This window comes from Silurus meridionalis, chromosome 2 (assembly GCF_014805685.1).
Source record: "Silurus meridionalis isolate SWU-2019-XX chromosome 2, ASM1480568v1, whole genome shotgun sequence".
NCBI classification, from domain to species: domain Eukaryota; kingdom Metazoa; phylum Chordata; class Actinopteri; order Siluriformes; family Siluridae; genus Silurus; species Silurus meridionalis.
This window is the reverse complement of record NC_060885.1, coordinates 13,344,574-13,357,041: the sequence shown is the minus strand read 5'-3', so window position 1 is coordinate 13,357,041 and position 12,468 is coordinate 13,344,574. Positions and strand designations below refer to the sequence as shown.

The 12,468-nt window shown below is 37.2% G+C and overlaps 1 protein-coding gene and 1 long non-coding RNA gene across 5 annotated transcripts in view; one reads left to right on the top strand and one right to left on the bottom strand.

The window, feature by feature from the left end:
• Positions 1-12,468, bottom strand: part of LOC124395243 (serine/threonine-protein kinase 32C-like) — an 86,712-nt gene that overhangs the window by 22,563 nt on the left and 51,681 nt on the right. Inside the window, exon 1 of one of the 3 annotated variants that reach the window (XM_046863741.1) lies at positions 2,783-3,025. The exons of the other annotated variants lie outside the window; for them this stretch is intronic. Within the exon in view, the coding sequence (XP_046719697.1) occupies positions 2,783-2,913 (131 nt within the window). The 5' untranslated portion in view covers positions 2,914-3,025. Of the gene's footprint in view, positions 1-2,782; positions 3,026-12,468 lie in introns of those variants that run through there. 3 annotated transcript variants of the gene reach the window in all.
• On the top strand, positions 3,168-6,093 carry LOC124395295. 2 transcript variants are annotated; one of them, XR_006927606.1, is made up of 3 exons: positions 3,168-3,421; positions 5,200-5,307; positions 5,514-6,093. It is a non-coding gene; the product is annotated as an uncharacterized LOC124395295 (long non-coding RNA). The 2 variants fall into 2 exon arrangements; XR_006927605.1 differs by having other exon boundaries at positions 3,170-3,421; positions 5,511-6,093.

Below are 12,468 nucleotides of genomic sequence, written 5' to 3'. Positions count from 1 at the left end.
AATAAACAGTAAATTTTATCTGACTAATACCATTTAAGATATCAGAACAGCTAACAAAAGGCTTAATGTATTTATCTTAAAGTATTTGCACAAATGGGCCACAGTTAAAGAAAAATATCATATGTAGTTATTGTAAAATATTTATGATATGCTCAGTGATTTTGTTGCAAATATGTTGGCTGGTCCTGTATTTCCATTATTCCCTTAAAAAAAGTTAGTGGACGTCAGAGATGACAAAAGTACATCACATCCTTCACTTAAGTAGAAGTAACTAACTAAAGTAGAAGACTAACCCATGTTTTAAAATACTCTGGTAAAAGGTAAAGTATTGACTATACTTTTTCACTCAAGATAAGGTGAAGAAGTTTGGGCTCTCTAAAAAATAGCCATTACTATTAACTGTTTTAGTGTCATGCTGGTAACTGGACCTCACATCATATTAATATTAGGGCTGTCAATCAATTAAAATATTTAATCGCCATTAATCACATGATTCCCATGAGTTACCTTACGATTAATCACAACTTAATAGCACATTTGTATATGTTCTTAATGTACCTTAAATTAATACTTTTTAAGTTTTAAATACTCAAATTAATATGGCCATGGACAAATATTGATGCTTTATGCAAATATATGTTTATTATTAGTGAAAACAAACATAATATAGAGCATAAAGACAAAATATTCTCGTTAATATTTTAAAGAAATAATGGCGTTTTAAATTACGGTTAATAAGTAAAGTACATGTCCTGCACCACCCTCACGTACTTCTCTGACACACCTGACTTCCTCATACAATATCACAACTCCTGTCTTAGCACCCTGATCACTAATTAACACATTTCTATGTGCATACTTTACTGCTCTAACTTGCAGCACATCATTCCCAGCTCAGTCCCTCTGCCTGGCCAATCGCTACAAATCCTTTTCTCCTTCTTTAGAGTCCAACTTCTCATACAGGTCCTCATATGTCTTTTCCTTAGCTTTTGCTTAATCCCTCTTCACCTGCTTCTGCATCTCCTTGTACTCCTGCCTACTTTTCTCATCTTTATGCTGATCCCAATTCTGTTTCACCAACCTCTTTCTCCTTTTGCTTTTCTACACTTCCTTATTTCACAATTATTTCTTTTTGTTTCTTCTGTCTCCCTTTATCACTTCTGCAGTAGTTTCCCAATCATCCAGCACCTCTTCACCACCACCAAGCCCCTGTCTGACCTCTTCCCTGAATCTCATACTACAGTCTTCCTCCTTTAGTTTTCACCATCTTATTCTTCTTTCTGTCTTCACACTCCTCCTCTTCTTTTTCACCTCCAAAGCCATCCTACAGACCACCATCCGATGCTGTCTAGTTACACTGTCCCCTGCCAACACCTTACAGTCTCCAATCTCCTTCAGGTTGCATCTCCTGCACAAAATATAGTCCACCTGTGTAATGTATATGTATAAGTCACACTGTGCTCCTCCTTCTTTTTAAAATAGTATTTACCACTGCCATTTTCATCCTTTTAGCAAAATCTACCATTATCTTCCCGTCCACATTTCTCTCCTTAAGGCCATAGATACCCCTCACCTCCTCATCACCTTTGTTCCCTTCACCAACATGGCAATTAAAGTCTGCCTCAATCAAAATCTTTTATTTCTAGGTTCACCTTCTACCAATTTATCTAACTCACTCCAGAATTTATCCTTCTCCATCAGCTCGAAACCCACTTGTGGAGCATAAGAATTTATGACATTTATAATCACCCCTTCAACTTTCAGCTTCACATTCATCACCCTATCAGAAACTCTCTTCAGCTCCACTACACTCTTACTGTACTTTTCCTTCAGGGTCTATTTCTCTTTCCATCCATACAATGGTTTTTAACCAACCTCCAAAAATCTACTTAAGTACAATAACAAAGTATTTGTACGTTGTTACTTCCAACCTCTGGTGGATGTGTGCCAGTCTAATGTCGAGAGAGGACATTGCAAATGCAATTACAATGACATTTAATAGGAGGTGATAACTAAGATTTTGCTGTTAGCTCTAAAACTAACAAACTAAAATGAAAAAAGAGTGTTGGACAGACTAAAGAACTAAAGCTTGTCTGTATCATTCTCCTAAGGTATATGTTTAGCAAGGGCTCAGGTTCCATTATCAACATGCAGTTGAACTGCATTGCTGGTAATGTAGGAGAATATTAACCAAGGTTAAAAGCAAACATCAGCCCAAACATGAAGTGTTTAGGCATGAATTTCTTAAAGCACATATCAGCCAAAACGTGAACTGTTCTGAACCCTTTTTCTGGCAGAATTAATACCCTCACCCTGCACCTATTCATGCTATTAGTCTGCCAGCCTGCTCAGTCCTATCAATACCAGTCTCAGGATTGTCACTGACATTCACTGACTCACACTGTGTTTGTGTGTGTATGTGTTTGTGTGTATGTGTGTAAGGGTACACACATGATGACACATTCAATGTGAATCCTACTGATGACTCACCCAGGGAAAACATTAAAAGCTCTTAAAGGGAAATATCACAATACAGGAATGTGCATGCACATGCACACGTATTAATTATATTACCACTTATTACATGGATTTTGGATTTATACCATATATGTTGCAGTTTTGGTTCAGAAAATTACTCAGACCTTCCACAGTTTTGCACACATTATTGTGGATTTAATTTTAAATGGATATTGTAGAAATGTTTGCACATTTAGTACAAATATGAACATAAGAAAAACAGTTAAAAAAAATACATGTATGTAATCTGTGTAAGTATACAGACCCTTGGTTAAGGCACTCCACTTTAAGGTCAGGTGCATCTTGATTATGTTGATTATCTTGATAATGGTGAGCCATGCAAAACATGATCTGGCCAAACTCATTAATTGTTGTTGGTAGCTTAGTGGTTACCATTTTGGACTTCTGATCAGATGATTTAAAATCCTTATACCGTCAACTTTAAACAAGTTGCTCACTTTCTAAAAATAAGAAAAACTTAAGTTGATCTGGCTAAGGGTGGCTGCCAGATGCCATATTTGTAATTGGGATAAAAGGAGGTGGCCAATCACCAATCTAATCACCAATCACCAATCTAATCTAATTAGGCTTAATGATAGACTGGCTAAATATCTTTCACTCCTGAATAAAAGGCATATGTCAAATACTTAAAAAATCGGAATTATCTGCTGTGATAAGACAAAAATTTTATTTTCTGGCTTAACGTTTAGCAAAACCAGTCTACTTCTAAGATACTGGCAACAACCATAACTATAGTGAAGCATGCAATGCAAAGATGCCACGCAAATCTCTCTAGACTGCACACAACTTCAGATAGTATAAGCTTCACCTTTAGAGGCTCAGTGGACAAACCTGACAATTACAGAATCTACGAAGAAGAATGTCAGAAACAAGCCAAAACCAGGTACACTATTTGTAAAGAATTATCCAAAAGTAAATCAACAAAATGCTGAAAGATTAACAAAGAGATTTTAGTTATTGATTTTTAATAAATCTACAAAAAAGTCACTTTGTCTTTATGGGTTATTGCTACAAATGTGAAAGGGAAAGTTTATAGGACTGTGTTGAGGCCTGCAATGTTGTATGGTTTAGAGACAGTGGCAGTGAGTAAAAGACAGGAGGTGGAGCTGGAGGTAGCAGAGCTGAAGATGTTGAGATTTTCTTTGGGAGTGACGACGATGGACAGGATTAGAAATGAGTTTATTAGAGGGACAGCTCATGTAGGGTGTTCTGGTACAAAGTGAGAGAGGTGAGATTGTGATGGTTTGGACATGTGCATGGGGTTTATCGGTAGAAGAATGCTGAGGATGGAGCCGCCAGGAAGGAGGAAAAGAGGAAGGCCAAGTAGGAGGTTTATGTATGTGGTGAGGAAAACATGCAGGTAGTTGGTTTTGAAATAGGCAGATGTAGAGGACAGAGTAGTATGGAGACAGATGATCCACTGTGGCGACCCCTAAAGGGAGCAGCCAAAAGAAGAAGAAGGTTATTGACACAAATTATAAAAGATTTTAAATTTCAAAATAAAATCTATGTCTCAATTTAAATGTATAACAGAATTACTCTGAATTTAATGTTATTTGTTTTATTGCTACTTATAATTATTTTCCTGTTGGTAGATCAAGAAAGTCATGAGCCTTTTGGCTTGCTTATGATTATAAACTCTGTGGCCATGTAGTCTGTACCAGTGGCTTATAAGTTTGCTGTGTTTTGTGGTGTTATCTGGCACAGGCCACATTCATTCACTTGAAGATGTACCGAGTGTTGACTTTGCAGATTTCTGCCCTGGCTATTAACTTCATGTCAAATTAAAAAAAAATGCACTCGTACAGGAATAACAAACATGTGCTATGTTAACTAAATACAGTATGTTTTCAGATATACAAACATCAAAGCTATCAAAATCTTGTCACATTCAAAACAATATCTGAGTCTGATGGAGTGGTTGATTAGGAGCTATAGAAATTCTTATATATTCATCAAAACATGCTGTTTTAGAACAACCTGCGACACCCTGTTACGTCTAGGAGTGGTGTAAATGGATACAGTAATTATAGCTTTCGGCATGCTTGACATTTTCAGGGCTTACGTTGTGTTTTTCTTGCAATGGAAAAGAGACACAGCCTGGTCTCCCTGCCTGAAATATAATAAAGCTTCTCTGAGGTGAGCACGTGGAACCTTTTCAAAGCAGTGTCTGTGTTCAAAGCTGCAGATAAAACAAGCTGGAATAAAAAGCACCAGGGAAAGATATGCTGCTTAAGTGCAGCCTGTGCAAAATGCAAATACTGTTTCTAAATGCATCCTCTGGGAAAGGTGGTATACACACTTTTAGGCATTCCAACTAACTATATGCCATTCAGAAATGATACTGGTCTCATTTTCAACATTGTGTTGGATTTAAATGTAGATAGTTTACACAATCACAGAAAAAAAGTGTGTGCTTGCATAAAATGTGGCCACAGTTATCCCAGAGACATCACCCTGAATCTAAAAATAAAGTGTACTTTGTCTTTACTGGCTGTGTCCCAGTGGAAAAAAGTCAGAGGTTATTGGTTAAAAAAAAAAAGTAACATTTGGTAAAGTTGTCTCACTTTGCTAATAATACAATAAAAAAGCATACAACCAGTCAATATAAAAAAAACATACTACATGCCCATTGCCATGTCATTTTGCATCTCTATTCAGATGTTCAGACTTAAGATAGCAGACAGTGGTGACTCAATGGTTAAGGATTTGGGTTACTGAGCAGAAGGTCTAAGGCTGAAGCCCCAGCACTGCCAGGATACTGTACAGGTACTGTATCATGGCTGAACCTGCTCCGGCACCAGCTTACTAACAAGCTGGGAAATGTAAAAAAATGAATTTGTCTTTAATGTATATGTGACAAAATAAATTATTCTTTTAAAATGCATTGTGTTTAAAGGAACACTAAAGGAAGAGCCTGTATTTGTAATTTAATATTGAAAATTTAACATCAAACATCTTTTATTTTTTAGCAGTGATGATCATGGATGTTCCCTCTTCAGATCTTCTAGTGGTCAATTTCCATGAGGGTCGCTGTGTGAACGCAAACCAGTTCATAGCATTCCCAATAAAAAGTTAACTTTTCTATATAATCAGTCACATCACTTGGGACATTAAACCTCCACATCTACAGAGGTCCTCCACTGAACATTAACTCACCAATCAAATGCTGCTTGTTTATAAAACAAAATGCTGGTCCATGTGATTTCTTTGCCTTTTTTTAAACACTGTTGTATTACTGAACTTTTTTTTCACTGCTTTGATGCCTTGTTTAACTGTTTCTCAATTTGATATTTGGGCTATTCATGGAATTACCATTGTGACATGATAGATATTTCACTGCATGCAAAATGCAAAATGGAGAAAGCAATGATTATATGATTATATCATCCTGTTCTATATAATCCAGCTGTGAAAAAATATTAAATCAACATTAACAACTGGATAGTATCTGTACAAACAAATTGTATATTTTTCCATTGATGTATGAGTAGTGTGATTGCAGCCTTAGGCTTTGATTACTAAATGATTAAAATGTTCAGCATTAAAGAAAAAGTGCTAGTATAATCCATGCCACAGCTGTGGAAAAAGATGGATAATTCAACTCTGGACAATCTTTCACAGATGTGTAGCACTCAGCAAAGTTCACACCCCAACTATTTCTCAAAATCTATGGAAAACAAAATATCTGAAACTAACTACCGTAATTTCCGCACTACAAAGCGCACCCATATATAAACCGCAGATGAATTTGACAAAGATTTTTATTTTAAACATAAATAAGCCGCACCGTCTATAAGCCGCAGGTGTCTATATTGAAATGAATAACCTTTACACAGGCTTTAACGAAAGACAGTATCTGTTACACAGTGTATCGGGTGAAATATGTTGCGCTTCCTTTTGGAGCATAGCGGTATTTTGGGAATAGCCTGGCGCCACATTTTTCCGCTATTACTGCATGTGTGGAGACCGAGGCATATGTCCTTATTATTTTCTGGTGCTCAGTTCTAAGTTTCTTTGACTAACCCGTACCGCTGTTGCCAAGAATAATAAAAAAGCATGAGTTTTGGAAACCTGTCAGTGCTTATATGATTTCTGTTGCAACTGGAGTTAGGGAGCTCTCCCATGACCCAGACTCAACGCGCTACAACGGCTTGTATCTAAACAGTAGCCGACCAAGTAAGTCATTGTTCACTGTTTTCCTCCTTCCTTTCACAACAATTTAATTATAATCGCATTATAAAAAAATTAAATGGCCTGAATTAGCTAGGAAAAGTCTAGGGACAGATGTTATTTAGTGGCATTGTGTTTTTATTCTCATCTACATGACGCTAGCATAGGAGCAATGCTAAGTGTGGTAAGCAAAAAGCATTTTTCTTAAACCCCTAAAAATATATTTAATATTATAAAAATGTATTCAACACGCTGATATCAAACTGAGAGCCTCATATCAAAGGATGCAATATTTCCTTTCAACTGGGAAACCTGCATTATCAAACCATGGACTTGCCAGAAACATACACTCTCATTTCTGCTGCTCTCCATTCCATTTCACTCTTTCTTCCTAATCATTAAGCAGACTTTATAGAAGAGCTGCATTGAGAATGTAGGATTGAATTGCATATAAATCATTTTTGTACTGCCTGAAGCTTCATTTCATTTTCTTAGATCCTGAGCCAACTCTATCTATCTATCTATCTATCTATCTATCTATCTATCTATCTATCTATCTATCTATCTATCTATCTATCTATCTATCTGTCTGAAGGGACAATACTATAGAAACAAAACTTGGACATATTTTAAAGTAGTCAATGTGCAGCTTGTATAGCAGTAAATATTTACTGTCCTCCGAAATGAACTCAACATACAGCCATTATTGTCAAAATAACTGCCAACAAAAGTGAGTACATCCTAAGTTAACATGTTAAAACTGTGTCTGAAATGTTAATATTTTGTGTGAGCATCATTGTTATCTAGCACTGCCTTAATCCTTTTGGGCATTGAATTCACCAGAGCTGCACAGGTTGTTGCTGGAATCCTCTTCCACCCCTCCATAATGACATCATGGAGCTGCTGGATATTAGACTCATGGTGCTTCTCTTCACCTTCCGCTTGAGGATGCTCCACAGGTGCTTAATAGGTTCAGATTAGCCACACATGCCTGACACCATCTGAGCCAAACAAGTTTATCTTAGTCTCATCAGACCACAGGACATTGTTCCAGTAATTCATGCTCTTGGACAGGTTGTATTCAGCAAACTGTTTGCAGGCTTTCTTGTAAGCCAGCTGCAGAAGAGGCTTCCTTTTGGGGCGATGACCATGCAAGCTGACTTGTTACAGTGTGCAGCATATGGTATGAGCACTGACAAGTGGCAGCACTCAGCTTCTGCACCTGACGCACAGCACAAGGACTTAACTTGTTTGAGAAAACCTTGTGAGGCCTGTTCCAAATGGAACCCGTTTTGGAAAACCTTTGTATGACCCTGGCCACTGCACTGTAACTCGGTTTTAGGGTGTTACCGATCTTTTTATTGCCTCGGCCATCTTTGTGTAGAGCAACAATTCTAATTCTCAAATCCTCAGAGAGTTCTTTGCAATGAGGTGCCATGTCGAACATCCAGTGGTCAGTATTAACGAATTGTATTCAAAGCACCAAATCTTAACTGCTCTAATGCAAGATACACAAATTTGTATGGTCCTGTCAACCAGAAAAAAACATGAACATGATGAAAAGGACATTTGCGTTTGCATGTTTAAACAACGTACAGCCGTTATCACTTAGGGTGTACTCACTGTTGGTCCCAGCTATTTAGATAATGGCTGTATGTTGAGTTATTTTTTGCTATGCAAGCTGTGCAGTTACTACTTTAAAATGTATCCGGTTCATTTTTATACAATTGTCCCTTGAAAAGATCTACTAAAATGGTTGCTGAAATGTGAGATACTATATATAGTACACACACACACACACACACACATATATATGATATAATATTAATAAATGGTTATCTGATAGAGACATGTTTTAGTCATCAGACTGTCAGTAAGAAAAAGTAAGAAAAAAGTAAGAAAGAAGTGTTTCCTTGCCAGAATTGCTATAAAAAGAATTTAACTTAAGTCATAAGGCAGTAATAATTTCAATTATAAAGGAATAAAAACCAGCACATCAGTTGAACTTGCAATGCCATAACCTCGTTACACTTCAGTACCTTTTTCAATATGCACTTGCAAAACTGAGCATAATGCTCTATTTAAACATCGCTAGATGTTATCTGGATTAAATCATGAGGTAATGCATCACAACACAATCCCTGTAATCAAGCCATGCTGCTGGTTTACAGTGAGGCTAGCATGATTAATAGACCCCAGAAAAGTTACATTAAACTCCTAAGAAGCTGACAGGATGCTAGGTAACAAACCGACTGACAGGTTTTCGAAGCCGTTCAAAAAGTTGAGTTTCGCAAAATATTTTTCAGAATTTGTCTGACAGCACGAAAAGCTGTATGTTTGAGCAGGAGGCAGTAAGAGGGTGGTCAGTCAAGCAGGTAGTGCAAATGCTTCTTTCAGTTTAGTCTGAGAGGAAAGACAGGTGGATGTTTGATTACAGAAATGTCTGTCTGTGTACCAGCTGCGTCTGTGCACCAATGCTGATGGGTTCGCAGTGCCAATCAGCCAGGTCTATCCATATGGTTTGTGGGATTGGGTGGCATTTAAAAAAAAAAAGGGGTGGGGGGTTTGGGGGGTTGAAATGTGTGCCCCTCATAAATACATGCAAACAGATGGAAAATTCCTCACTGCTGCCATGCTCAGAATTAATGTCATAAGGGTGGATATTATAATATTAATGAACATGTTTTTTGGGGGGTTTTTGCATGCAATGTTTTTTTAGCCAGGTGTCGATAGGCTTAATTCAAATTTTGTTTTTCTTAATGCTCTTGTAAGACTTGCCATCAGCAAGTGCATATTCGTAAAGTATTTAAAAGATAAATGCCTACCTCTTGAGCTTTAATGGCAATGTGCTATGGATGAACAACTTCAGTGGATGAGAAAAAGCTTAAGTGGTCTGGGGGTCTTGGGAAAAACTAAATACATTTCCCACTGTAGTGAAGAAATCCAATAAAATGCGCAAGAAAAAGAGCAGTGATGTAAAAATGGTTGTAGAAAATTAGAAAAAGTGTCTTATCACTTTTAATTAAAACATAAAATAAACATTCCAAAAGTCAAATGCAGGTAAAAATGGATATTTAAAAAGGCTACACACCCCTGTTGAAAATGGTGTTTTTTTGTGTTGTGTAAAAAAAGTAAAACCAAGATAAACCATGTGAGAACTTTTTACAACCTCAGTGCAAATATCTTTTGTTGTTGAGTAAAATGGGTAAAAAAACAATATTGATGCATCAAAAATCCTATGCACAGCCAGCTTTAGGTCATCAACAGATTTAGATGTACAGTATCTAGTTGTGGACTTTAGTTAGTTCATTCAAAAACGTTGATCTGCTTTTAGTTCAGCCATCCCTTTGTTGATTTTGATATATGATATTGGTGAATGATTGGTTTATTTTCCTAAAAGACACCTGATTGTTTTACAAACTGAATGGAATTTGTAGCTATTGATGTTTTCATCTACCATAATGAAAGCCCCAGTTCTGGCTGAAGAATAGCAGCTTTAAGTTATAATGCTGCCTTCTGCACCTTGATTTTTTTTTTTTTTTTGTGATATGCTTTTATTTCTGCACCAAACATACCTTTTGGAATAATGGTATTATTATTCCTTTTGAAATCAAACATGAAAATTCAAACATGAAAAATATGAGAGATTGTTGTTGCATGCAGAGAGTACTCAGATAATCTTGTCAGATAATCCTGCAGGTCCATTAATATTGCATATGGCCTCTTGTCAATATTTGTGCATAAGTGGAAGTGCTCATATATACAATTAGGTTAGTTTATTTTCCCCTAAAACATTTCTAATTGTTTTTCACTTAATTTTTATACATTGTAATTTCTCATGCTTTCTGAAATGCTTTATCTTGCCTTTATTTTTTACTCAATACAGTAAACACTAGCAAATTCCATTTCAAATTCTCTTTGAAAGTGAAACCTTCTGTTGTAAGGTTCTGCATACAACATTTAAAGGCTTCCACAGAGAGATAAAAAAATTTAGATCCTAGATGGAAACAACTTCTAAGAAGTCTAAGGTTTTGCCATCAAAAAATGGAACCTAGAATGAAAGACATAATAGAATAAAAGGTTTAGCCATTCTAGAATAACTGAAGCGATTTGAAAACCACAAAATAAAAATAAGTTTTTACTTGTTTTGTAATTGCAAAGGATTTGGTTCTTTGGCAACATGTTCATAAGTAATTTCTGTTTTAGTGCATTTCTTTTACGTCTGTCCTGTCATTAGTTCATAATCTAATCAACGTTGTCTGTTTTGCACATGTGATTAATCTGTATATGTACTGTTTAATTTATTGTTATTGTTTGGTTCCAAGCACTGCGTTTCCATCTGCCTGTGTCTCTTTGTGCTGACCCATGCCACCTTACTTAACTTGCGACTTGTAAGGGTGACTGGTACATTTAATTGTGAAAGTTTTGAGATTATAAAGGTTGTGTTTTTCTCAACTTTAGCAAACTGGGCAGGTTATTTTTAAATATGTTTTGAGGCTTCAAACAGTTCACCCACAGATTGAAGCAGGGGCTTAAATAAAATAATTAACAAATTGCCTGTACATGCCATGCATGAGACAATAATCATAAAATCTCACTTTAATACAAATGATGTCATTGTACTTGGTATTTAGGGAGCATACATCTGGTGAGACCACCAGCATGTGCCTGTGTTCTAAACTCTGACTATTAGTTTCTAGTTTGATCTTAAAACCAAGATTGAGGTAACATATATGATCTAGACTTTTTCCCCCCACATAGTATAGTAATGGTTTGAAAAGATATTGTAGGAGAGCGATCGGTTTGGGAGGTGGGGAAGGAAGAACAGTGGGGACGTCGACCAGTTTGACAGAACCAGATTCTTTATTTAATTTTCTCTTTCACACACGCACGTCTCTCCGTGTCTCTCTCTCTCCAGGCGCCCTTCTGTCACTCCTCTTATGATGAATGGTTATATGGATAGAACTACCTTACCGATACATTAACTAATATTAACTGTACTTTTAGGTTGCACAAGTCAGTGCAATCTTAGTGCCAGTCCCAAGCCCGGATAAATAGGGAGCGTTGTGTTAGGAAGGGCATCCAGCGTAAAACGTGTGCCAAAGCTAATATGCGGATCGCGAATCAGAATTTCATACTGGATCGGTTGAGGCCTGGGTTGAGAGTGGTGCAGGACATGTATGAGCACAGTGTGACAGCAGTGAAGTGTGCGGTAGAAACGACAGACTGGTTTAAGGTAGAGGTTGGATTGCATCAAGGATCGGCTCTGAGCCCTTTCCTGTTTGCAGTGGTGATGGACAAGTTGACGGACGAATTCAGATAGGAGTCTCTGTGATCTATGATGTTTGCAGATGATATTGTGATTTGTGGTGAGAGTAGGGAGCAGGTTGAGAAGAGCCTGGAGAGGTGGAGGTATGTGCTGGAGAAAAGGGGAATGAAAGTCAGTAGGAGTAAGACAGAGTACTTGTGTGTGAATGAGAGGGAGGGCAGTGGAGTGGTGTGGTTGCAGGGAGAAGAGGTGGTGAAGGTGGAGGAGTTCAGGTACCTGGGGTCAACAGTGCAAAGTAATGAAGAGTGTGTTAGAGAAGTGAAGAAAAGAGTGCAGGCTTGGTGGAGAAGAGTGGCAGGAGTGATTTGTGATAGAAGGGTGTCTGCAAGAGTGAAAGGGAAAGTTTATAGGACTTTGGTGAGACCTGCGATGTTGTATGATTTAGAGACAGTGGCATTGACTAAAAGACAGGAGGCAGAGCTAGAAGT